General features: G+C 41.9%; 1 protein-coding gene across 2 annotated transcripts in view; it reads left to right on the top strand.

Moving 5' to 3' along the window:
* LOC118402683 (serine/threonine-protein kinase SBK1-like) overlaps window positions 1-27,437 on the top strand; it is a 43,482-nt gene extending 16,045 nt beyond the window's left edge. For both annotated transcript variants that reach the window (XM_035800852.2, XM_035800851.2), the window contains exons 3-5: window positions 22,412-22,650; window positions 24,951-25,153; window positions 25,552-27,437. In XM_035800852.2, coding sequence (XP_035656745.1) covers window positions 22,412-22,650; window positions 24,951-25,153; window positions 25,552-26,385 — 1,276 coding nt within the window. In that variant the 3' untranslated portion in view covers window positions 26,386-27,437. The remainder of the gene's footprint in view (window positions 1-22,411; window positions 22,651-24,950; window positions 25,154-25,551) is intronic.
* Window positions 27,438-27,794: the final 357 nt, after the last annotated feature.

The raw sequence follows: 27,794 nt of genomic DNA, 5'->3' as shown, positions 1-27,794 counted from the left end.
TGCTTCTTTGGGAAATCTATCAACTTTAATTTTGAAAAATAGATTCGTTCCCAGTCGTAAGGATCATCCCACACCTCGAATAATATGGTCAATATGCAAATTTTGACCTTGAGAAAACAACTAGACTAAGTTAACTATCTTAGATAGCTGTTTACAGCCACAATGGAACACTGTTGTTTACAAATGTACCAATAGTTATTTGGGTTTCACGGTTCTCTTGCGCTCCTCCTCAAAAAGCCTTTAAAAAGTTGTATTGAGATGTACCTTTGTTAAGTAAATCAGGTGTTCAATGAGGGGAAAAGGAGACTGGAGTGCCACGTTAAATGTTAACTAGCAGCTTTGTAACGCCAATATGCAACTGTACTGTATGAATGAATCACAGCACAGTTTCACCTTATTTACAGGAAAATTGTTCAGTACCATACTATATTATTCATAGTAGCCTATCATACACCGGAGCATACGATACATAATAGAACACGCTGTACTGGAAACATTATACACACCACTGCCCTGTTTGGCAATTGTCACACATCTACTGTAGCCTATGTCCTGTGCAGGGGGTAGGTTGGAGAGCTGGTAGGATGGTACAGCATGACACACTTTGGTGGCAGGTAAGACGATGCACTTACAGTGTAGCTGCATGGATAGGTATTATATTAGATCAGCCACTGCAGCGGCTGCATTCCATTCGGAATCGACAATGTTCGAGGAAAGGGGAAGACAGCGAGTGGTAAGATTGGACTGGATTGCAATTGCAGCCCTTCTGGCTCAGCAGTCGACACAACAGCAGGGATTGATGTCACCACAGGGTTGGCATTTGGTGGTAGGATCTCCCCATCGTCATGGTAATCGATCAAGATCTGGTTTTCTGGTTACCTTGGTCCCCTTCAGCAGATGTCTGAATGCTTGGCAAATGGCCAAATTCCTCCTTAGTTCCTCCTCATCATATAATACAGCCAAACCGTCTCTCTCCCAGCCCATAGTAGACTCCAGTCTACTCCAGTACAGCCTTGGAGTCAGAGTACCCCCATCCATTTCACATCAAAGGGATGGATTCTCCTCCCTGCCTCGGGGATGTTGTGTTTCACTCCCATTTCATGTCCTCAATCCTATAGTATCAGTCGTGACATTAAACATTCCTACACTGTAGAATACATGCAAGGTGAGGGGGTTCTATAATCTACAGTATATTTTCCTGTTCAGTGCAGTTACTTACTTGACTGTTGAGTGGTTTTGTGTGTCTATGTCTTGTTAATTGCTTTTGTTTGATGTAGACTAGCTATTTCATGTTGAATGGTGCTCTGTAGCTCTACAATCAGTGGTCTCCAACAGGTCGATCGCGACCAGCCCACTTATGAGTAGCTCGCCAAACAATTCTGAAAGTGCATCTATTTTTCACGTGTTCCACCGCAAACTGTCATAAACAAATCTCACAAGTATCATACACATCAAGCTCCCTGCTACTATCGAATCAAATCCACATTAACATTATTCCACCCCTAGTTAGCCACAATTGGCTTAAAAAGCTAAACGTAACACAATATCTGCCAATTAATTTCCAGCAATATTGCCCCTGTATGTATGTGTGGTATGCGTGTCTACTATGCACGTAGTGTAGCAGAATTATATCATGATTGTATCAATCGGGTGGGCTTTTGTTTAGCAAACTCTGTCATGACAAATGTTTTGCAAAATGCACAATTAAAGGGGTATTACACTCAATTTGAAAGCTGGGAAAAATGTACGATTAGCCCACGACATGTTTCAGAATTTAAGGTAGCATTTGTAGTTAGCAGTAGCACACTGCCTAGTCTAGTGTCTCTGAATCTAACTGCTAAACTCACAATAGAGCAATTGTAGATGGACAGTTGACTGCTCTCTGGTTGTTTATCTTCGGGGGTTAGGTTTCGGTTCTGCGGTCCATGTGGTCCGCTCATGCTGTTACGTAGACGATTCAGTTATTTACTACTGAGTGGTGGACCACAGAGCTATATGATACTCACTCAAGAACAGGACGCTCTGATTGAACAGGGTGTTTATTGAGGTTATATGGAATAAAGTGTTTAGTTGTTCCTCTCAAGCAGGTCCCCAGTGCTCACAAAGTGTGATTGTGTGTGTGTGAGAGAGACCTTCACCTGTTGTGTGAGAGACAGTGTGACCCAATGTGAATGTCCTTCTCTTTGACTGGAAACTGTACACCGCTAGACCATTCTTAACTGATAATGAATCTTCAGCTGAGACGAGAGGTAGAGTCTGTTTGGGCCTGGGAGAGAGAAGTGAGTCAGACTATGAAATCAAATGATTTATTTATTTAGTCTATTGTTTACATTTCTCAAGACTTTTGGGGGAGTTGGACTGAAAAAGCCCTGCAGAGAGCAATCTCTCTCTATTGATTTGCTGTTTAAGACACCCACTCCCCCACTTTTTAAAGTTATTATGCCATTTCCCCAGAATGGAATGCAACGAACCATGTTGTTTCATTTCATTGAAGGTTTTTGGCTAAAAACCAAAGAGGTTACATTGGCCTAAAATAGACCGAAATGATGATGAATGCATCTATGGTTGATACAAATGAGCCACCCAAAATAGTGCCCCAGTTTACAGGCAATTTGCCAAAGCTTTTCAATATAGTTATACATTTTTTATATCCATTATGTTGGCTGATTTGCCTAAACTCAAGCATGCTAGCAGATACGCATAGACTTCCAGTCATTGCGCTATCGCTAATGAGCATTGGCTCGCAAAACTAACTCTAACTCCCTTCGCACTGGCCACAGAGACATAACAATTATATCCCTTCAACCCTTAAATTTCAAATTTGACGTTTGGAGCAACTTCAACATTTGAACGAGAAACGGAACGATGCCGAGTTCGATGAGCAACCCAGGTTGTCAAAAACACTTAGAAATTTGACGTTTAGAGCAACTTGAAATGTGACTTTTGGAGAAACATGGATAAAGATCAGAATCTGAAGTCAGATTGGTAAAACCGTGAGGTACACTATACAGTTGAAGTCGGAAGTTTACATTAGACTTAGGTTGGAGTCATTAAAACTCCTTCTTCAACCACTCCACAAATTTCTTGTTAACAAACTATAGTTTTGGCAAGTCAGTTAGGACATCTACTTTGTGCATGACACAAGTAATTTTTCCAACAATTGTTTATAGACAGATTATTTCACTTATAATTCACTGTGTCACAATTCCAGTGGGTCAGAAGTTTACATACACTAAGTTGACTGTGCCTTTAAACATCTTGTAAAATTCCAGAAAATTATGTTATGGCTTTTGAAGCTTCTGATTTAATTGACAGAATTTGAGTCAATTGGAGGTGTACCTGTGGATGTATTTCAAGGCCTACCCTCAAACTCAGTGCCTCTTTGCTTGACATCATGGGAAAATCAAAAGAAATCAGCCAAGACCTCAGAAAAACAATTGTAGACCTCCACAAGTCTGGTTCATCCTTGGGTGCAATTTCCAAATGCCTGAAGTTACCATGTTCATCTGTACAAACAATAGTATAAACACCATGGGACCATGCAGCCTTCATTCCGCTCAGGAAGGAGACGCTTTCTGACGTACTTTCGTACTGCCGTACTTACTTTGGAAGCACGGGGGTGGCAGCATCATGTGTTGGGTGCTTTGCTGCAGGAGGGACTGGTGCACTTCACAAAATAGATGGCATCATGAGGTAGGAAAATTATGTGGATATATTGAAGCAACATCTCAAGACATCAGTCAGGAAGTTAAAGCTTGGTCGCAAATGGATCTTCCAAATGGAAGAATGAGCCACACCCTTTGCTGACGGGTTTATATAATCTAGCACACTGCCATGCAATCTCCATGCACAAACATTGGCAGTAGAAAGGCCTTACTGAAGAGCCCTGTGACTTTCAATGTGGCACCGTCATAGGATGCCACCTTTCCAAAAGGTCAGTTTGTCAAATTTCTGCCTTGCTAGAGCTGCCCCGGGCAACTGCAAGTGCTGTTATTGGGATGTGGAAATATCTAAGAGCAACAATGGCTCAGCTGCGAAGTGGTAGGCCACACAAGCTCACAGAACGGGACTGTGGAGTGGTGAAGCGCGTAGCACATAAAAATCATCTGTCCTCAGTTGCAACACTCACTACCGAGTTCCAAACTAACTCTGGATGCAACGTCAACACAAGAACTGATAATCGGGAGATTCATGAAATGGGTTTCCATAGCCAAGCAGCCGCACACAAGCCTAAGATCACCATGCGCAATGCCAAGCGTCAGCTGGAGTGGTGTAAAGTTCGCCACCATTGGACTCTGGAGCAGTGGAAATGTGTTCTCTGAAGTGATGAATCATGCTTAATCATTTGGCAGTCGGACAGACGAATCTGGGTTTGGCCGATGCCCGGAGAATGCTACCTGCCCGAATGCATAGTGCCAACTGTAAACTTTGGTGGAGGAGGAACAATGGTCTGGGGCGGTTTTTCATGGTTTGGGCTAGGCCCCTTAGTTCCAGTGAAGGAAAATCTTAACCCTACAGCCAACGAAGACATTCTAGATGATTCTGTGCTTCCAACTTTGTGGCAACAGATTGGGGAAGGCCCTTTCCTGATTCAGCATGACAATGCCCCCGTGTACAATGTGAGGTCCATACAGAAATGGTTTGTCTAAATCGGTGTGGATGAACTTGACTGGCCTGCAACAGAGCCCTGACCTCAACCCCATCGAACACCTTTGGGATGAATTGGAACGCCAACTGCGAGCCAGGCCTAATTGCCCAATAGCTGTTCTTAACCTCACTAATGCTCTTGTGGCTAAATGAAAGCAAGTCCTCACAGCAATGTTTCAACATCTGGTGGAAAGCCTTTCCAGAAGATAGCAGTAAAGAGGGAATAAACTCCGTATTAATGTCCGTGAGAAGTTTGATGAGCAGGTGTCCACATACTTATGTAATCTATTTATTTAAAAAAGACCATGGTTTCCAATTAAAATCACAGTAAGGTACTTAAATGTTACCCAGAAATGATTTGATATTGAGATAACTGCATTGGACATTTGAAAGTGTAAGAGAGAGATGTCCACTTGAAGTTGCCTAGCTGCATCTATTATCAGAGGAGACAGTTCCCATGGAAATGTAATGTTAATTTCACACCAATATGACTAGAGATGAATAGACACTCAAACAGAACAGAATTGTAAGATAGATGAGACGAGGCAGGATGGATCAATTATAGATTCAAGACAAACAATGTCTAGACAAAACAATGCCACGTTTAGTGAATAACAAAGAGGACATAGAGGTAACTGCCGAAATAATGTAAACATTTTATTTTTGTTATATCTATTCATTTAAAAATAACATTTTAGGGGGTAGATCCGCTTTAATATTACAGATAGATTGTAGCTTCCATCAATGTAATTGTCTGCATCACTTCCAATCATCACTTCCAATCCCCCATATATTCTTTGGCATTTTATATATACACACACACAGTTGAAATCAGGAAGTTTACATACACCTTTCCCAAATACATTTAAACTCAGTTTTTCACAAACCTAGTAAAAATTCCCTCTCTTAGGTCAGTTAGGATCATCACTTTATTTTAAGAATGTGAAATGTCAGAATAATAGTAGAGAGTGATTTATTTCAGCTTTTATTGCTTTCACCACATTCCCAGTGGGTCAGAAGTTTACATACACTCAACTCGTATTTGGTAGCATTGCCTTTAAATTGTTTAACTTTGGTCAAAGGTTTCGGGTAGCCTCCCACAAGCTTCCCACAATAAATTGGGTGAATTTTGGCCTATTCCTCCTGACAGACCTGGTGTAACTGAGTCAGGTTTGTAGGCCTCCTTACTCGCACACACTTTTTCAGTTCTGCCCACACATTTTCTATAGGGTAGAGGTCAGGGCTTTGTGATGGCCACTCTAATACCTTGACTTTGTTTTCCTTAAGCCATTTTTGCCACAACTTTGGAAGTATGCTTGGGGTCTATGTCCATTTGTAAGACCCATTTGCGACCAAGCTTTAACTTCCTGACTGATATCTTGAGATGTTTCTTCAACATATCCACATAATTTTCCTCCTTCATGATGCCATCTATTTTGTGAAGTGAACCAGTCCCTCCTGCAACATGATGCTGCCTCTAGAGGTCGAGCGATTAATCATAATGGCCGATTAATTAGGGCCGATTTCAAGTTTTCATAACAATCGGACATCAGTATTTTTGGACACTGACCTGGCCGATTAAAAAAATATATATATATTTTTTTTTACACCTTTATTTTATCTTTATTTAACTAGGCAAGTCAGTTAAGAACACATTCTTATTTTCAATGACGGCCTAGGAACGGTGGGTTAACTGCCTCGTTCATGGGCAGAACGACAGATTTTCACCTTGTCAGCTCGGGGATCCAATCTTGCAACCTTACAGTTAACTAGTCCAATGCTATAACCACCTACCTCTCGTTGCACTCCACAAGGAGACTGTTACGCGAATGCAGTAAGCCAAGGTAAGTTGCTAGCTAGCATTAAACTTATCTTATAAAAAAACAATCAATCATAATCACTAGTTAACTGCACATGGTTGATGATATTACTAGTTTCTCTAGCGTGTCCTGCGTTGCATATAATCTGACTGAGCATACAAGCATACAAGTATCTGACTGAGCGGTGGCAGGCAGCAGCAGGATCGTAAGCATTCATTCAAACAGCACTTTCGTGCGTGTTGCCAGCAGCTCTTCGTTGTGCGTCAAGCATTGCGCTGTTTATGACTTCAAGCCTATCAACTCCCGAGATGAGGCTGGTGTAACCGATGTGAAATGGTTAGCGGGGTGCGCGCTAATAGCGTTTCAAACGTCACTTGCTCTGAGACTTGGAGAGGTTGTTCCCCTTGCTCTGCATGGGTAACGCTGCTTCGAGGGTGGCTGTTGTCGTTGTGTTCCTGGTTCGAGCCCAGGGAGGAGCGAGGAGAGGGACGAAAGCTATACTTTTTACACTGGCAATACTAAAGTGCCTATAAGAACATCCAATAGTCAAAGGTTAATGAAATACAAATGGTATAGAGGGACATAGTCCTATAATTCCTATAATAACTACAACCTAAAACTTCTTATCTGGGAATATTGAAGACTTATGTTAAAAGGAACCACCAGCTTTCATATGTTCTCATGTTCTGAGCAAGGAACTTAAACGTTAGCTTTCTTACATGGCACATATTGCACTTTTACTTTCTTCTCCAACACTTTGTTTTTGCATTATTTAAACCAAATTGAACATGTTTCATTATTTATTTGAGGCTAAATTTATTTTATTGATGTATTATATTAAGTTAAAATAAGTGTTCATTCAGTATTGTTGTAATTGTCATTATTACAAATAAATAAATAAAAATCGTCCGATTAATCGGTATCGGCTTTTTTTGGTCCTCCAATAATCGGTGTCGGCGTTGAAAAATCATAATCGGTCGACCTCTACATTTACATTACATTTAGGTCATTTAGCAGACGCTCTTATCCAGAGCTAGCTGCCACCCTCGTGCTTCACAGTTGGAATGGTGTTCTTCGGCTTGCAAGCCTCCCCCTTTTTCCTCCAAACATAACGACGGTCATTATGGCCAGACAGTTTTATTTTTGTTTCATCAGATCAAGGACATTTTTCCAAAAAGTACGATATTTGTCCCCATGTGAAGTTGCAAACCGTACTCTGGCTTTTTTATGGTGGTTTTGTAGCAGAGACTTCTTCCTTGCTGAGAGGCCTTTCAGGTTATGGCGATATAGGACTCGTTTTACTGTGGATATAGATACTTTTGTTCCTCCAGCATCTTCACATGGTCCTTTTACTGTTGTTCTGGGATTGATTTGCACTTTTCACACCAAAGTACGTTCATTTCTTGGAGACAGAACGAGTCTCCTTCCTCAGCGGTATGACGGCTGCGTGGTCCCATGGTGTTTATTCTTGTGTACTATTTTTTGTACAGATGAACGTGGTACATTCAGGCATTTGGAAATTGCTCCCAAGGATGAACCAGACTTGTGGAGGTCTACAATTTATTTTCTGAGGTCTTCGCTGATTTCTTTTGATTTTCCCATGATGTCAAGCAAAGAGGCACTGAGTTTGAAGGTAGGCCTTGAAATACATCCACAGGTACACCTACAATTGACTCAAATTCTGTCAATTAGCCTATCAGAAGCTTCTAAATTCATGACTTCATTTTCTGGAATTTTCCAAGCTGTTTTAAGGCCCTGTCAACTTAGTGTATGTAGACTTCTGACCCACTGGAATTGTGACACAGTGAATTATAAGTGAAATAATCTGTAAACAATTGTTGGACAAATGATTTGTGTCATGCACAAAGTAGATGTCCTAACCGACTTGCCAAAACAGTAGTTTGTTAAGAAGAAATTTGTGGAGTGGTTGAAAACTGAGTCTTAATGACTTCAACCTAAGTGTATGTAAACTTCCAACTTCAACTGTGTTTGTATATATATGTATATATGTAAATATACATGTATGTATGTATGTATGTATGTATGTATGTATGTATGTATGTATGTATGTATGTATGTATGTATGTATGTATGTATGTATGTATATATGTAATGTCACGCCTTGGTCTTAGTATTTTGTGTTTTCTTTAATTCTTTGTTCAGGCCAGGGTGTGACATGGGTTTATTGTATTGTCGTATTGGAGTTTTTGTAGGCATTGGGATTGTGGTTGATTAGGGGTGTGTCTAGTATAGGCTTGGCTGCCTGAGGCGGTTCTCAATCAGAGTCAGGTGATTCTTGTTGTCTCTGATGGGGAACCGTATTTAGGTAGCCTGGGTTTCACTATGTATTTTGTGGGTGATTGTTCCTGTCTCTGTGTAGTTTCACCAGATAGGCTGTAATTAGGTTTCACGTTCCGTTTGTTGTTTTGTATTTGTATTTGTATAGTTATTTCATGTGTTGTTTTTTTCATTAAAGTCATGAGTGACCACCACGCTGCATTTCGGTCCGACTCTCTTTCTACAAACGAAGAACGCCGTTACATGTAATATATACATACATGTTCAAAAGTTTGGGGTCACTTAGAAATGTCCTTTTTGAAAAAAAAATCTAATATCTTTTGTCCATTAAAATAACATGAAATTGATCAGAAATACAGTGTAGACATTGTTAATGTTGTAAATGACTATTGTAGCTGGAAACGGCTGATTTTAAATGGAATATCTACATAGGCGTACAGAGGCCCATTATCAGCAACCATCAACCATGTTCCAATGACACGTTGTGTTAGCTAATCCAAGTTTGTCATTTTAAAAAGCTAATTGATAATTAGAAAACCCTTTTGCAATTATGTTAGTACAGCTGAAAACTGTTGTGCTGATTAAAGAAGCAATTACAACTGGCCTTTTTTAGACTGGTTGAGTATCTGGAACATCAGCATTTGTGGGTTTGATTACAGGCTTAAAATGGCCAGAAAAAAAAGTACTTTCTTCCGAAACTCGTCAGTCTATTCTTGTTCTGAGAAATGAAGGTTATTCCATGCGAGAAATTGCCAAGAAACTGAAGATCTTGTACAACGCTGTGTACTACTCACTTCACATCACAAACTGGCTCTAAACAGAATAGATAGAGGAGTGGGAGGCCCCGGTGCACAACTGAGCAAGAGGACAAGTATATTAGAGTGTCTAGTTTGTGAAACAAATGCCTCTCAAGTCCTCAACTGGCAGCTTCATTAAATAGTACCCGCAAAACACCAGTCTCAACGTCATCAGTGAAGAGGCGACTCCGGAATGCTGGACTTCTAGGCTGAGTTCCTCTGTCCAGTGTCTGTGTTCTTTTGCCCATCTTAATCTTTTCTTTTTGTTGGCCAGTCTGAGATATGGCTTTTTCTTTGCAACTCTGCCTAGAAGGCTAGCATCACAGCATCTTCACTGTTGACGTTGAGACTGGTGTTTTGAGGGTACTATTTAATGAAGCTGCCAGTTGAGGACTGTTTCTCAAACTAGACACTCTAATGTACTTGTCCTCTTGCGCAGTTGTGCACCGGGGCCTCCCACTCCTCTAACTAGAACAGAAAGAAACAGTTTGCGCTGTTTTGTGATGGCTGTGCTTCCATAGGATGACAGTGCCCCCATCCACAATTGAACACGATTGGGAGATTCTGGAGAGGCGGCTGAGACAGTATTTTTTTTCCCATCCCCATCAACAAAACACAAAATTATAGAATTTCTTGTCAATTAATGGTGCCGCTTCCGTCCTATAAAGTTCCAGACACTTGTATAATCTATGCCAAGGTGCATTGAAACTGTTCTGGCTTGTGGTGGCCCAACTCCCTTTTGAAACTTTATGTTGGTGTTTCTTTATTTTGGCAGTTAGCTGTACATGAGACAGATACACAAACTGAGAACAAAAAAAAGAGACCATTTGGCATTAGTCTCCCAGGATTCAGCTCTATTCTATTCTCAAGCCAAGAGTTTGTTCAGTAAAGGTTGTCTGGCTGTTCCACTAGCCATCTTGTGTCTATGCATGTGGAGGTCCAAGCTGTTACCCTTTTGATGTGTGTGTGTGTGTGTGTGTGTCTGTGTGTGTGTGTGTGTGTGTGTGCACGTGCACGCTTACACAGGTTCTGTCTGTTTGTTAATGTGAATCAGAGGAGGTTGGTATAAGGAACTATAGGAGGACAGGCTCATTTTAATGGCTGGAATGGAATTGTTTCTAACACATCAAACATATGGAAGCCACATGTTTGACTCCGTTCCATTGATACCAATCCCGCCCTTACAATGAGCACATCCTCCTTTAGCTCCTCCCACCTGCCACATCTGGTGCAGACTATTCTGGACCTTAAAGGGTATGTTTTTGTCCGTTAGGGGCATTCTGGGCTTTAAAGGGGATATCTTCGCACTGGGCACACCACGTCATTGCAACATGGAGAAGTGGGTAATATTTGCCTAGATATGTTAATCAATGAGATTCCAACCTATTTTGACACACTCAAAAAGACAGCGAAAAGTTTGTTGAATTCCCAATGTTATCACTATGCTTTCGACCACCAAATTCCAATGGAAAATCAATGTCTGATTTTTGGTTTACTTGTCACCTAAATGTGTTATCGCTGCACTTTCAATCATTTGTAAAAGGACAACAAAGTTAAAATGGGAATACAATGTCATATCTTGTTTATTTATACCACAACTTAATGTGTTATCACTGTGCTTCATCTAATAACCTGGATTGCAGTTGAGATTACATTGAAGTGATGGTGCAAGTGATCAATGCTGTTTGAGATTATGCACAGATTATTATAGCAATTGTGAAGATTTCCACAGACCTGCGACCCTGAACATGGAGGCTTTCTATGTATATGATTACATAAGACATTTATTGTTACAGTAATCTAAAAATGTGGTCATGGATGTGTTACTCATTTTAAGGTTGAATAAATACTGTTACATTAGTTTGTAAGAGCCTTAACATTAGACTATTTACTGTCTTACAAAAGTAATACTGAATTGTGCTTGGTTGTCAACAAACTAAATATCAGCATTTGAAGGAGAAGTTTCTTCTGCTTGGAGAGCTCCATCTGTGCCACTGAGTCTGGCTATAGTTCCAGTTTGTCTACAGGCTACCTAAGTATGGTTCTCAATCAGAGACAACGATAGACAGCTGCCTCTGATTGGGAACCACACCAGGACAAACACAGAAATACAAAACATAGAACAAAACATAGAATGCCCACCCCAACTCACGCCCTGACCAAACAAAAAACAGAGACATAAAAAAGGAAATAAGGTCAGAACGTGACACACGTTAATAATAAATATGCTAGAGTCTAGTCTTGAGCAATGAGGGTTCAGAGGTGCTAAGAATTACATTTTTTAAATGTATTATATCACCTTCATTTAACCAGGTAGGATAGTTGAGAACAAATTCTCATTTACAACTGCTGACCTGACTAAGATAAAAGCATTTCGACACATACAACAACCCATAGTTACACATGGAACAAACAATCAATAATACAGTAGAAAAAGTCTATACAGTGTGTGCAAGGGAGGTAAGGCAATAAATAGGCCATGGTGGTGAAGTAATTACAATATAGCAATTAAACACTGGAGTGATAGATGTGCAGAAGATGAATGTGCAAGAAGAGATACTGGGGTGCAAAGGAACAAGATAGATAGATAAATAAATATAGTAAAGGGGATGAGGTAGTTGGATGGGCTTTTTACAGATGGGTTATGTATAGGTGCAGTGATCTGTGAGCTGCCCTGACAGCTGGTGCTTAAAGTTAGTGAGGGAGATATGAGTCTCCAGCTTTAGTGATTTTTTTGCAGTTCGTTCCAGTCATTGGCAGCAGAGAACTGGAAGGAAAGGCAGCCAAAGGAGGAATTGGCTTTGGGGGTGACCAGTGAAATATACATGAATAGGAAATGTGAGACTGGAGTAGATCTGCAATCCGCTCACCCATTTTTGATTGACATACCTATATTTAAGTGTTTTGATCCAAGTAGTGAAATTTGTTCATGAATCATTTGAGTGTGCAGACTCTTTTCAGTTATTTTACTGGCTCAATAAACTCCGGGACATGAGGATCTCACACAAGTGAAATCCCTATATATCCATGCTGCCTCTCTTTTATACAGTAGGTGCTAAGGACAGAGTAGCACAGGGCAGAATGGGAGCACAGTGGGGCATGTGGCCTTAGCTGAACACTAATGTTGAGTCGTGAGGAAAGAGACCCGGTGGAGACGCTCGGCCTCCCTCACGCAGCGCCGCAGCTGCTCTCTGGGAGATATGGGAACACAATGGCCCTTTGATAGTGTCACTGCAGGACTGTGTGCACAGGGGCACACACACACAAACAAACACATGCGGTACACACACATACACCAATGTATGTGCAAACTGAGCTCACATAGTCACACACTTGTACACACTCAAACATTCACAACACATTCAGTGCACGCATTCATCCAAACTTAGACTCACACATAACCCTCTATCAACACACCCACAAAGCACTTTGCAGGATCCCATTTAGAACATTATACTGCAGCTGATGGCATCTCTCTTCTCCTCATCCCATTCTGGGTCTCTTAATAATGTTCTGCAAAGGAAATGAGGTGGTTGCGTCTTAGGTTGGGAGGTGTTTTTGTCTTCGTGCAGGCTGAGTAATGCAATTAGATTTGATGCCGGAGTGTTGCATGTTCCACCCTGGAGCCCTATGCGGCTGCAACTACAGCTAGCCAGCTAGCGCTTAAGGAGTGCCAGTAAACAAACAGCCCCTCATCTACTGGGTTCATTATGATTGATGGGTCAGGAGCGGGATGGGGAGTCTGGTCTACTCAATCAGTTAAAACATTTTTTTAACCCAACCTGTTCAAAGCTTTTTTTTTACAACAGCAAATGAGCTACATATACAATGAGTATACAATAACATTTTAAGGACACCTGCTCTTTCCATGACATAGACTAACCAGGTGAATCCAGGTGAAAGCTATGATCCCTTATTGATGTCACTTCAAATCAGTTTAGATGAAGGGCAGGAGACCGGTTAAAAAATGATTTTTAAGCCTTGAGCCAATTGAGACATGGATTGTGTATGTGTGCCATTCAGAGGGTGAATGTGCAAGACAAAATATTTTAACGGGGTATGCATTGTCTATAGAATATATACTGCATAGACAATGCACTGTACAGTTTTCACTCCTTGGCAGAAGACATGCTGTTACTTAATGTTTATTTCTCGGTCTTGGCTCTAATCGTGACTGAGTAAAGGAGCATATGTGTTCTGATAGAAGATACTTAGCGAGGAACACTTATATTTTGGCCTTGTTTAGTCCAAGCGTGTGAAGATCTGGCAGCTCCAAATAGTTGCACCCAATTGCAGTTTCTTCCCTCTAATTAATAATGTATTATGACTTTTATCCCACAAGATAGCTGAGTAATCTTAATTGGACGAGAGGAAGAACAAAGAACAAAAGATGGGCTGTGGAGGGAGGGAGGGAGGGAGAAAGAGCCTTCAATGAACTAGTCTTTCTTTGTCTGTGTGTGTGCGTGTGCGAGAGAGATTGCTCTCTTACCAATGGCCCATCTGTGTGGGAAATACACACTGGTGGGGTGTGTGAGTGTTGTGATATCCACAATAGATGACATCTCCGTGTGAGATCAACCTTGGCGTGATCCTGGACAACACCCTGTCGTTCTCAACTAACATCAAGGCGGTGGCCCGTTCCTGTAGGTTCATGCTCTACAACATCCGCAGAGTACGACCCTGCCTCACACAGGAAGCGGCGCAGGTCCTAATCCAGGCACTCCCGTCTGGATTACTGCAACTCGCTGTTGGCTGGGCTCCCTGCCTGTGCCATTAAACCCCTACAACTCATCCAGAACGCCGCAGCCCGTCTGGTGTTCAACCTTCCCAAGTTCTCTCACGTCACCCCGCTCCTCCGCTCTCTCCACTGGCTTCCAGTTGAAGCTCGCATCCGCTACAAGACCATGGTGCTTGCCTACGGAGCTGTGAGGGGACGGCACCTCAGTACCTCCAGGCTCTGATCAGGCCCTACACCCAAACAAGGGCACTGCGTTCATCCACCTCTGGCCTGCTCGCCTCCCTACCACTGAGGAAGTACAGTTCCCGCCTCAGCCCAGTCAAAACTGTTCGCTGCTCTGGCCCCCCAATGGTGGAACAAACTCCCTCACGACGCCAGGACAGCGGAGTCAATCACCACCTTCCGGAGACACCTGAAACCCCACCTCTTTAAGGAATACCTAGGATAGGATAAGTAATCCTTCTCACCCCCCTAAAAGATTTAGATGCACTATTGTAAAGTGGCTGTTCCACTGGATGTCATAAGGTGAATGCACCAATTTGTAAGTCGCTCTGGATAAGAGCGTCTGCTAAATGACATAAATGTAAAATGTAAATGATAATATATATTTTTTTAAATTGGTGAGGTGAGCCTCCCGGGTGGCACAGTATTTAGTCAGCCACCACTTAAAAAGATGAGAGAGGCCTGTAATTTTCATCACAGGTACACTTCAACTATGACAGACGAAATGAGAAAAAAAATCCAGAAAATCACATTGTAGGATTTTTAATGAATTTATTTGCAAATTATGGTGGAAAATAAGTATTTGGTCAATAACAAAAGTTTTCTCAATACTTGTTATATACCCTTTGTTGGCAATGACAGAGGTCAAATGTTTTCTGTCAGTCTTCACAGGGTTTCACACACTGTTGCTGGTATTTTGGCCCATTCCTCCATGCAGATCTCCTCTAGAGCCATGCAGATCTCCTCTAGAGCAGTGATGTTTTGGGGCTGTTGCTGGGCAACACGGACTTTCAACTCCCTCCAAAGATTTTCTATGGGGTTGAGATCTGGAGACTGGCTAGGCCACTCCAGGACCTTGAAATGCTTCTTACGAAGCCACTCCTTCGTTGCCCGGGCGGTGTGTTTGGGATCATTGTCATGCTGAAAGACCCAGCCACGTTTCATCTTCAACGCCCTTGCTGATGGAAGGAGGTTTTCACTCAAAATCTCACGATACATGGCCCCATTCATTCTTTCCTTTACACGGATCAGTCGTCCTGGTCCCTTTGCAGAAAAACAGCCCTAAAGCATGATGTTTCTACATCCATGTTTCACAGTAGGTATGGTGTTCTTTGGATGCAACTCAGCAATCTTTGTCCTCCAAACACAATGAGTTCAGTTTTTAACAAAAAGTTATATTTTGGTTTCATCTGACCATATGACATTCTCCCAATCTTCTTCTGGATCATCCAAATGCTCTCTAGCAAACTTCAGATGGGCCTGGACATGTACTGGCTTAAGCAGGGGGACACGTCTGGCACTGCAGGATTTGAGCCCCTGGCAGCGTAGTGTGTTACTGATGGTAGGCTTTGTTACTTTGGTCCCAGCTCTCTGCAGGTCATTCACTAGATCCCCCCGTGTGAATGATCTTGTGTGGAGCCCCAGATCGAGGGAGATTATCAGTGGTCTTGTATAATTGCATAATTGCTTGTATAATTGCTCCCACAGTTGATTTCTTCAAACCAAGCTGCTTACCTATTGCAGATTCAGTCTTCCCAGCCTGGTGCATGTCTACAATTTTGTTTCTGGTGTCCTTTGACAGCTCTTTGGTCTTGGCCATAGTGGAGTTTGGAGTGTGACTGAGGTTGTGGACAGGTGTCTTTTATACTGATAACAAGTTCAAACAGGTGCCATTAATACAGGTAACGAGTGGAAGACAGAGGAGCCTCTTAAAGAAGAAGTTACAGGTCTGTGAGAGCCATAAATCTTGTTTGTTTGTAGGTGACCAAATACTTATTGTCCACCATAATTTGCAAATAAATTCATAAAAAATGTGATTTCCTGGAAGTTTTTTTCTTATTTTGTCTGTCATAGTTGAAGTGTACCTATGATGAAAATTACAGGCCTCTCATCTTTTTAAGTGGGAGAACTTGAACAATTGGAGGCTGACTAAATACTTTTTTGCCCACTGTAGGTGTTCCTTTTGTCCAGGTGTGAAACGGCAATGTGGATTGCAATAGAGATTGTCTGAGATCATCTGTGGATCTATTGGTGCGGTATGCAAATTGGAGTGGGTCTAGGATTTCTGAGATAATGGTGTTGATGTGAGCCATGACCAACCTTTTAAAGCATTTCATGGCTACGGACGTAAGTGCTACATGTCCGTAGTCATTTAGGCAGGTTACCTTAGTGTTCTGCTGGTATTACAGACTCAGTCAGGGAGAGGTTGAAAATGTTAGTGAAGACCCATGCCAGTTGGTCAGCGCTTGCTCGGAGTATACGTCCTGGTAATCCATCTGGCCCTGCGGCCTTGTGAATGTTGACCTGTTTAAAATGTCTCGCTCACATCGGAGAGTGTGATCACACAGTTGTCCGGAACAGCCGATGCTCTCATGCATGTTTCAGTGTTGCTTGCCTCAAAGCGAGCATATAAGTTATTTAGCTTGTCTGGTAGGCTTGTCTCACTGGGCAGCTCTCGGCTATGCTTCCCTTTGTAGTCTGTTATAGTTTGCAAGCCCTGCCACTTTATATATAATGTTTTCATTCCCTACATTACTCATCTCATATGTATATACTGTACTCTGTACCATCTACTGCATCTTGCCTAAGCCGTTCGGCCATGACTCATTCATATATTTTTATGTACATATTCGTATTCATTCCTTTATACTTGTGTGTATAAGGTAGTTGTTGTGAAATTGTTAGGTTCGTCGAAGGTGATATCGGGATTTCTTATAGGCTTCCGGGTTAGAGTCCTGCTCCTTGAAAGTGGTAGCTCGAGCCTTTAGCTCAGTGCAAATGTTGCCTGTAATCCATGGCTTCTGCTTGGGGTATGTACTGTACATAGTCACTGAGGAACGATGTCATCGATCCACTTATTGTTGAAGCCAGTGACTGATGTGGTGTACTCCTCAATCCCGGAACATATTCCAGTCTGTGCTAGCAAAACTATGCTGTAGTTTAGCATCTGCTTCATCTGATAATTTTTTTACCCACCGAGTCACTGGTGCTTCCTGCTTATTTTTTTTTGCTTGTGAGCAGGAATCAGGAGGATAGAATTATGGTCAGATTTGCCAAATGCAGGGCGAGGGAGAGCTTTGTACGCATCTCTGTGTGTGGAGTAAAGGTGGTCTAGAGTTTGTTTTTATTTTATTCCCCCTGGTTGCACATTTAACATGCGGATAGAAATGAGGTAAAACTGATTTAAGTTTCCCTGCGTTAATTAAAGTCACCGGCCACTAGGAGCGCCGCCTCTGGATGAGCGTTTTCCTGTTTGCTTATGGTGGTATACAGCTCATTGAGTGCTGTTTTAGTGCCAGTCTCGGTCTGTGGGAGTATGTAGACAGCTATGAAAAATACAGATGAAAACTCTCTAGGTAAATAGTGTGGTCTACAGCTTATCATGAGATACTCTGCCTCAGACGAGCAAAACCTTGAGACTTCCTTAGAAATCGTGCACCAGCTGCATAGGATGCCGCCCGTGTATTACCAGATGCTGCTGTTCTTTCCTGCCCATAGTATATAACCCACCAGCTGTATGTTAATAATGTTGTCGTTCAGCCACGACACGGTGAAACATAAAATATTAAAAATGTTAATGTCCCGTTGGTAGGATAAAAGGGTACGTCCTGAGAGTCTCCTCATTGAAACATCTGAAGTTCTTCAAAGGTAAATTATTTTATTTGATCCCTTTGCTGGTTTTTGTGAATATGTTGCGTGCTAAATGCTAACGCTAAATGCTAAGCTAGCTATCACCACTCTTACACAAATTATTGATTTTCTCTGGTTCTAAAGCATATTTTGAAAATCTGAGACGACAGGATTGTTAAGAAAAGGATAAGCTTGAGGGCAGGCATATTTATTTCATTTCATTTGCAATTTTTAGAAATCGCTAATGTTGCGTTATGGTAATGAGCTTGAGGCTGTAGTCACGATCCCGCATGCGGGATGGGGCGGACTAAGAGGTTAATTTGTCCAATTCATTTTCCAGTGATTGAACGTTAGCTAGCAGTACGGAGTACAAAGGCAGATTAGCCACTCGTCACCTGATCCTCACAAGGCACCCTGATCTCTTTCCGCAAAATCTCAGTTTCCTTCTCCAGCGAATGACTGGGATGAGGGCCTGTTCGGGTGTTTGGAGTATATCTTTCCCGTCCAACTCATTAAAGAAAAAGCTCTTCGACTCTGGGATGCTGGCCTTCTTGGCAGAGTTCCTCTGTCCAGTGTCTGTGTTCTTTTCATCTTAATCTTTTATTTTTATAGGCCAGTCTGAGAAATGTCTTTTTCTTTGCAACTCTGCCTAGAAGGCCAGCATCCCGGAGTCGCCTCTTCACTGTTGACGTTGAGACTGGTGTTTTGCGGGTACTTTCATGAAGCTGCCAGTTGAGGACTTGTGAGGACTTGTTTTGTTGATGGTGTAAAACTGTCTCAAACATCACTCCAGAATCTCCCATAAGTGTTCATTTGAGTTCCTTGCTCAGAACATGAGGACATATGAGAGCTGGTGGTTCCTTTTAACATGAGTCTTCAATATTCCCAGTTAAGAAGTTTTAGGTTGTAATAATATAATAATATATGCCATTTAGCAGACGCTTTTATCCAAAGCGACTTACAGTCATGTGTGCATACATTCTACGTATGGGTGGTCCCGGGAATCGAACCCACTACCCTGGCGTTACAAGCGCCATGCTCTACCAACTGACTATTTCTCTCTTATACCATTTGTATTTCATATACCTTTGACTATTGGATGTTCTTATAGGCACTATAGTATTGCCAGCCTAATCTCGGAGTTGATAGGCTTGAAGTCAAACAGCGTGGTCTTCAAGCATTGCTGGCAAACGCAGGAAAGTGCTGTTTGAATGAATGCTGCTGCCTACCACCGCTCAGTCAGACTGCTCTATCAAATCATAGACTTAATTATAATAAACACACAGAAAGACAAGCCTTAAGGCATTTTTTATTTGACCTTTATTAAACTAGGAAAGTCAGTTAAGACAAATTCTTATTTTCAATGACGGCCTAGTGGGCCTAGTGGGTTTGTACCTTGTCAGCTCGGGATATGAACTTGCAACCTTTCGGTTACTAGTCCAACGCTCTAACCACTAGGCTACCCTGCCGCCCCATTAATATGGTCAAATCCGGAAACTATAATTTCATTGAAATACGGAACTCCATATTTTATAGAACATGTAGCATCCCTAAGTCTAAATATTGCAGTTACATTGCACAACCTTCAATGTCATAATTATGTAAAATTGTGGCAAATTAATTACGGATTACTGATTTGTTATGATAACTTGAAATCGGTCTTTCCGATTAATTGGTCGACCTCTAGTGGAAACACCTGCTTTTGATGTACTTTTTTATCCCTCATTTACTCAAGTGTTTATTTTATTTTGTCAGTGAATATTGCAGATGGGGTCATGGGGTCAAAGACTGTACTTTTTGGAGAAATGTCCTCTGATCTGTTTGGCCATTATATAATATATAACTGTTTGGCCTTAATGAGTATCGTTACGTTTGGAGGAAAAAGAGGGAGGCTTGCAAGCAGAAGAACACCATCCCAACCGTGAAGCACGGAGGTAGGAGCATCATGTTGTGCGGGTGCTTTGCTGCAGGAGGGACTGGTGCACTTCACAAAATAGATGGCTTTATGAGAAAGGAAAATTATGTGGATATATTGAACCAACACAAGACAATAGTCAGGAAGGTAAAGCTTGGCCGCAAATGACCCCAAGCATACTTCCAACGTTGTGGCAAAATGGCGTAAGGACAACAAAGTCAAGGTAATGGTGTGGCCATCACAAAGCCCTGACCTCAATCCTATAGAGAATTTGTGGACAGAACTGAAAAAGCGTGTGCGAGCAAGGAGGTGTACAAACCGTTACATCAGCTCTGTCAGGAGGAATGGGCCAAACTTCACAAAACTTCTTGTGGGAAGCTTGTGGAAGGCTACCCAAAATGGTTGACCCAAGTTAAACAATTTAAAGGCAATGCTACAAAATACTAATTGAGTGTATGTAAACGTCTGATTATTCTGACATTTTACATTCTTAAAATAAAGATCCTAACTGACCTAAAACAGGGATTTTTTTACAAGGATTAAATTACAGGAAATGTGAAACGCTGAATTTAAATGTATTTGGCTGAGGTGTATGTAAACTTCTGACTTCAACTTTATATCTATTTCAGTAGTACTGTTATTAGCCTTCTAAATCACTGTGAATGACAGATTCTAGAGTAGACCCATTTTGGCATGTCAAAACATAAAAAGAAACAAAGTATTTTAATTTGGGATTGTTCATCTTCAATTTGGAACGGTTGAAACTTCACTTTGGGATGGTGATGAGCCCTGCCTCTGTCTTCTAATGGTCAGTCTATGCTATTGAAAAGTCTTAACAATTTCTTCAGGGTTCAGGAAATTGAATCAGCATCCAACTTTCTAAAAGCTAGCCCAGAGCTGCAACAAGTCAAATATGTTTACTGGGCACATCTCAAGTAATCCCTTCACTCCTGCTACGCTATCAATTGTATGGACATGGATATGTACTGGAAGCTTTTATCCCACCTCTCAGCCACTCTCAGCCCATCCCACCTATCACCATAGACCACCCTCGTTTGGCACTTTTAAATGTGAGAGCAATCATAAGTAAAACCTTCCTTGTGAATGACCTCATTACTGAGCGCAAAGTTGATTGGATGTTTCTCACATTTAAAGTGGCGTTTAAATACAAAACAACTTTCATAACAGTTGCGCACCAATAAAATAGGAAGAATAGTAAGAAATAGTAAGAATAGTAAGTAAGAAATAAGATATAAAACATTAAATAGCAAGAACTGATGAGAAGTTTATGTGCCCTAGCCTACCACGCAAAGGCACTATGGATTTATTTTCCCTGGTTGACACAGATATGCTCAGGAAAATTATATCACAATTTAAGCCTTCTACCTGCCTTCTCGAACCTATCCCCAACACTCTCTTCAAAACTTTTTTTAATTGCATATCTGACGAAGTGCAATCTGTTGTTAAAATCAATCCCTGTTTACAGACACTTTCCCCACTGCACTAAACTGCTATGGTGAAACCCCTTCTGAAGAAAAGTAATCTAGATTGTTCAGCTTTTAGCAATTTTCGGCCAATCTCCAACTTTACATTCTTAAGCAAAATTCAGGAAAAAGTGCCAACTGTAATTTTGAAAAATACCAATCTGGTTTTCTTGCCCAGCACAGAGACCATGGTAAATTATCTAAAAGCCAACACAGATAGCAAACAGCTCTTTGTCCTTGTACTCTCAGATTTAAGTGCTGCAATCAACACTGTTGACCATGATGTCCTTCTGGACTGAGTGGAGAGTTGGGTTGGCCTCTCCGGTCCTGTTCTAAATTGGTTTAGGACCTATTTAACCTGTCAAGAGTTTGTCACCCTTGGTGACCATAACTCAGAGAAAATACATAACACATGTGGCGTTCCACAAGGTATGATTTTGGGTCCGGTACTGTTCAGTTTTTACATATGTTCCCTCTTGGCAGCATTATCAGAAAGCACAGCATTGATTTTCACTGCTACGCAGACGATACACAACTTTACATTTCTGTGTCACCAGAGGATTTTATCTCCACTGATCAATTATTAGACTCTACTAGTGATTTAAAAATATATTTTTACCACCTGAGGAACATTGCCAAGAGCCGGCCGTTTCTCTCTCAGGCTGATACAGAGACTTTATTACTGCAGGTAGCCTAGTGTTTAGAGCGTTGGGCCACACACACTGAATGACATTCAAGGTCAAGTTGTCACATTTATTTGTGATATCGCCAATAAGCCTGCTGTATTTAGCGTAACACAGTTTTTCTTGTTTCAGACACATTATTTTATGTTGTCTGTCTGTGTTCTGTTCCGTCCCTAGTTTGCCCCACAGCGTCAAGGTGAGCCTGTCTCTGTTGGGGCCGGGCAGGGTGGGTGGTGGAGGCTCTCCCAACTCCAAGGTGGGCTACTGCGGTGGTGGAGGAGTGCCTGTGGAGGACATGCAGGCCCTGGCCATTACCTCCCTGCCGGGTGCAGACGTGGCAAAACACTACGAGCACATCCGAGAGCTGGGCAAGGGCACCTATGGCAAGGTGGACCTTGTGGCACACCGCACACAGGGTGAGTCAGAGGGCATGGCTGTGGTGAAGGGACATTGTTGGCGGCAAAAGTTTCCATAGAGTCAACGGTCAATGAAAAAGGGCACTACAGTGACAAGGCATTGTGAGGTCAAAGGTCGCCATAGTGTAAGATGTCAGGGTGAAAGGGCTCTTCAGGTTTAAAGTTAATTACAAGGTTACATGCCATTAAGCTGAAGAGGGCATTAGACTGGGTAAAAGTGAAGGCCTTAATGCTCAAATTAGTTTTGTTTTTCAAATCCATTTTGGACTACTGATTGTCCAAACAGCAAGTTACAAGGGACCAAATCGGATTTGTGTGTGTTCAGACCGCAGTCATTTGCTGAGAAGGCTACCATAGCTGTCATAGTAATGACGGGTATGTGTGCAGTGGTGTAGGCTGATTGGTGGTGGTGCTCATGCAGCAAGCTAAGGTGACAATGCCAATGGACGTTTCCCAGTTGCTTTGAATGTTCAAAATCATAGGGTAAGAACACTTTCAAAGCCTCAAAGGATGATGATCCAACTTTCAAAACAAGTCCTTTTTGGCTAGCTAAGTAGCTGTTTAGCTTTCTAGCACGTTCAGTAATTTGTTTTTTTTTAAACAATTAACAAGTCAGTTATCTATCACATGTTCTTGTCAAACTGTCAACAGAGTAGCTAGGAAACGTCAAGATATGCGAAATAAGAGTCGAAAAACCACTTGAGGGCAAATAAATCAGATTTGACCATTCAGTCACATGGCCAGGAATCAGATTTCTGACGTTAAACCACCTATGAAGGTGGTTTGAAATGTGGCTTGAAATATCCGATTCCGTGTGCTTTTTGGCTATTCAGACTGAGGGGAAAAATAACAGATTTGAATCGTATCAGATACACAGAATCAGATAGAACAGGCATATTTAGTTCAATTCACTTAATACGTGTCAGTTAAGTTTATATTGCCTTGCCTAAGATATTTATCTGATACTGTACAGCAAGGTTATAATAATAAACTGAAACAAAGTAATCATGAAAAAAATATTTAGTCAACTGAAATAAAATGATTAACAAACCAGTTTGAAAAACGGAAACTATACTGAAACTATTATCTTTGTCTCCAAAACAAACTAAAATAACATTTTAGTTTTTCTTCTAAGCTTTGGGGAAAAAATCTAATGGGGTTTTCAAGCTACTGAATCTGACAGGTAAATGCTGCCAGGAGATGCCAATGTTTCAAATAGGTCTAGTTTGTATCACCATTAGTCTCCCTAGAAAGACCAGATATAATACTTCAAGGTCTGGGATATCCGAGATGACATCACACTCACTTGAAAAAATCGTTAGGTTGCTAACTTGATTCTTCTTATATGTCCTACTGAGGTGAAAAAGCATTGGATTGGTGTAAATATGGGCGAGAGAGAGTTTCCTTCCACAATATTTTTTTTGTACCAGTTTCATCACTGTTCCTTTTAAATCCTAGTCATATTGATATTTATTTATTATATCATTTAATGAGCCAACCAGCAGTAGAAAAATAACAAAGCATTTTCCCCTCCACATGCTGAGAGATGGCTCTGGAGAAATGTAACCACTTTCAAATTCATAGGCTCTATGGAAACAAGAACTGACCGTCCATGATATCAAAATTATAGTTTTAACCATGCTTTAATGCTTTACAGTGTTTGTTTACATTTACTTTGTTTATAAACATTGAAGTAAAACAAGCTTATATTTTGGGTTCTGATGGGGAATAACAGTTTAACTAAGCTCATGAGGCTCATAAGTTATATTATTCAAGAATCAATCATTAATGTAAGTAAAAATGTATGAAGCAACTGCTGATGGCTCCTTTAAACCTAACCCAACCTATGACCTGATCTATCACCATGTGTATTGCTGCCCCCTGGAAAAAACACACACACACAAACTATACAACACAAATGGCTCCAAGCCGGGCCCACGCATACTTTCTGTCTCTAAAACTGTAATGTAATAATAGAAAAATGAAATAATAATTACTTTATACAACTGAAACAGGTCTAAAAACAAATTGAAACTAAACTGAATTCCAAATACAAATCCCAACACTAATAGAAATAAAAACGAAAATAAAAAAACGTTTAATAATCTTGCTATACAGAATGTTGATACAGTATGTGAGTTGTAATGTTATTAACTCAGGCGTGTTTGTGAGCGTGTGCTTGCTTCTGTGTGCGTGCATGTCTGCCTGTCTATCTTCTGAAATGTTGCCAAACAAATTTCCCTATTGGACATTCAATTATTAATTCATTCATTCTGTCCATCACTGTGTGTACATATCAGGCACCAAAATGGCTCTGAAGTTTGTGACCAAGAGCAAGACGAAGCTGAAGAGCTTCCTGAGGGAGTACAGCCTGACAGGAACACTGAGCTGCAGCCCATTTATCATCAAAGTCCTGGACGTACTCTTCGAGACCGAGGATAGCTACGTCTTTGGACAGGAGTATGCCCCCGCTGGAGACCTGTTTGACATCATTCCTCCCCAGGTACTGGGTACCTGTACTGGATCGTACTTATCTCCACACCAATCACTGTTCTCCCATACCCTAGCCAATCAAGCACAATGTTTCAAAGCACTGGTTCTGGGATTGCAGCCTTGTCCTTGCTCAGACTTGAGCTGCATACTCATTTAGTGTACTGTAGAGCTCCGTTTAATTTCAGTGGAGGGACTGGTACCCAGACGCAAAGGTTCTTATTCTAGGTTGTTAAAGATGAGTGCAATATGATGCTTAACAAGAGCCTCTTTGTCCCACTTAAGTCCCTCTACGACTCTTCTATTTCTTTCTCATTTCATTTATTGTACTTCGTTTTCCTCCCCTACTGTAAAATCTAAAACTAACACCCTTTTCTCTTTCTTCACTCCTTCCTCCTCTCCTCCCTGTAGGTGGGTCTTCCGGAGGAGATGGTGAAGCGCTGTATGCAGCAGCTGGGTCTGGCTCTGGACTTCATGCACAGCAAGAACCTGGTTCACCGTGACGTCAAGCCCGAAAACGTGCTCCTCTTCGACCGCGAGTGCCGACGCGTCAAGCTGGCTGACTTCGGCATGACGCGGAGAGTGGGCTGCCGGGTGAAGCGCGTGAGTGGCACCATCCCGTACACAGCGCCGGAGGTGTGCCGTGCCAGTCGTGCCGAAGGCTTCCTGGTGACCACCAGTCTGGACATCTGGGCGTTCGGAGTGCTTGTCTTCTGCATGTTGACCGGTAACTTCCCCTGGGAGGCAGCGCTGCCTACTGACGCATTCTATGAGGAGTTCCGGCGCTGGCATCGTGCGGGGTGTCCCACGGCGGCCTACCCATCCCAGTGGCGCCGCTTCACTGACGACGCCCTGCGCATGTTCCAGCGGCTGCTAGCTGCCGAACCTGAGAAGCGATGCGGCGTGAAGGACGTCTTCTGCTTTGTCAAGTACGAGCTGGTCAGCGAATTCCGACGCCGTGCCTCCTGCCGAGCCAAGCGAGGCGAGAGGTCCAGTTCATCTGGTGTATGCCCTGCAGGCTGCACCTCTACCTCCTCTTTGACCTCCTCCTCAATGCGCTCTCACAGACACCCAGAGCCTTCCACTCCCCCAGGAACGACCTCACACTTGCGCCCAGCGCCCCTGAAGAGGAGCGTCCTCTCTGACCCCCAGTCCCCTCAGGAGGAGTCTCCTGGCCAGCACCACTCTTCTCTGGGTCGAGAGAAGACCAAGGTGATGGCTACTGCCATAGAGATCTGTGTCTGACAGAGACTGGATGAGCAGCGGTGTCTGTGGGCGTTGCCATGGCAATAGGAACCTGCGCAAGGTACTTGTAACGGCCATTTTGACTGGAGTTGAAGGTTGACGCTGCTGAGAAGAAGCCCAATATCGAATTCTTGACTGTGACACAGATTGGTATCAGCACTTACGGCAGTACACTCTTGGACAAGTCATCACTAGCGCATGCGTTTGTTATTTTGATTTGTGACCTTAGACTGTTTTCTGAGTTGGAGAAGCGACATTCAAGAGTCCACTGACTGACGTCGTTTTTTTCACAGCAACTCGTTCCACTGTTCAGCTATTTTGCTTCATGGTACACACATTAACACGGCTAATGATGCTAATAGAAACAGTTCTAGCCATTTCTAAACATTGGGTTCAGTAGAAACATTCAATGCTCCCTGACGACACATTTCCATTCTGCCTCCCTTCTCCCTAATTTCTCTTATTTTTATATTTCTTCTTCTGCTTCTCTCTCTATATATATATAAATACCTTTGACCTGGGGAGGCCCAAGCTGATCTAGTGACATGCTTTAGATCCAATAGCGTTCCAATAGGTCAAATTGATCTTCTGTCTGACTGACATATCGCTGAACGAATGGGAGATCATGGCAGTTCCGTCCATTTCCAAAATGTGAAAATGGCTATGGACATAGGGGAGAATGATTGCTTTTCAAAAGGAGAAAATATGTGAAGGTGACTCTCCAATGTAGCAGTTACTATGACAATGGGACATTGCTCATCTAGACTGTTTGAACTGAGACAGGACCCTGCTGTCAGACATCTCAGGACATCTTAGCGGTTACTTCCTGTCTCAGAGTAACTTCCTGTTGAGGGTTACAGGTGATTTCCTGTAGTAGACCACTGTTTAAAAGGACACATTTCATTCTGTAATAGTGCCTAAATAGTTCATACAGGCATCTTCCAATGTGAAAAGAAATGAGAAAATATATAATTGCTTCTGTTGACATTCAAATGCTTGGAAACTGTTATAGAATAGAGGGAGTGTTTATTTTATATTTGCTGTGTGTGTGTGTGTGTGTGTGTGGGGGGGGGGGGTTGGTGGGTGTTTGAACAACTAAAACACAATCTCTTTGTAAAGGGGGAGAATTTAAAAAAAGTGCATTATAGATATTTACTATGTTAAGCGCCACACTGTATTATTGTCAGGTAGTTCAACCATGTAGCTCTATTAATATTGTTTACTACTGGGAGAGGTTACAGGGATCAACGCACTGAATGTAGCATAAAATAATATGACATGTACAGTATATGAACATTATAAAATGATATAATGCTCTATAGTGGTGCCAAAAATGGGGTGGACAGTAGCAGCCTTTAGAGTATGGTTGGGATGGGACCAGGGCCTATTGGAATAGTACTGTTTAACAC

This window comes from Oncorhynchus keta, chromosome 24 (genome assembly GCF_023373465.1).
Source record: "Oncorhynchus keta strain PuntledgeMale-10-30-2019 chromosome 24, Oket_V2, whole genome shotgun sequence".
NCBI classification, from domain to species: Eukaryota; Metazoa; Chordata; class Actinopteri; order Salmoniformes; family Salmonidae; genus Oncorhynchus; species Oncorhynchus keta.
Note: the sequence above shows the minus strand (reverse complement) of the source record. Positions and strands in the feature narration are given on the sequence as shown.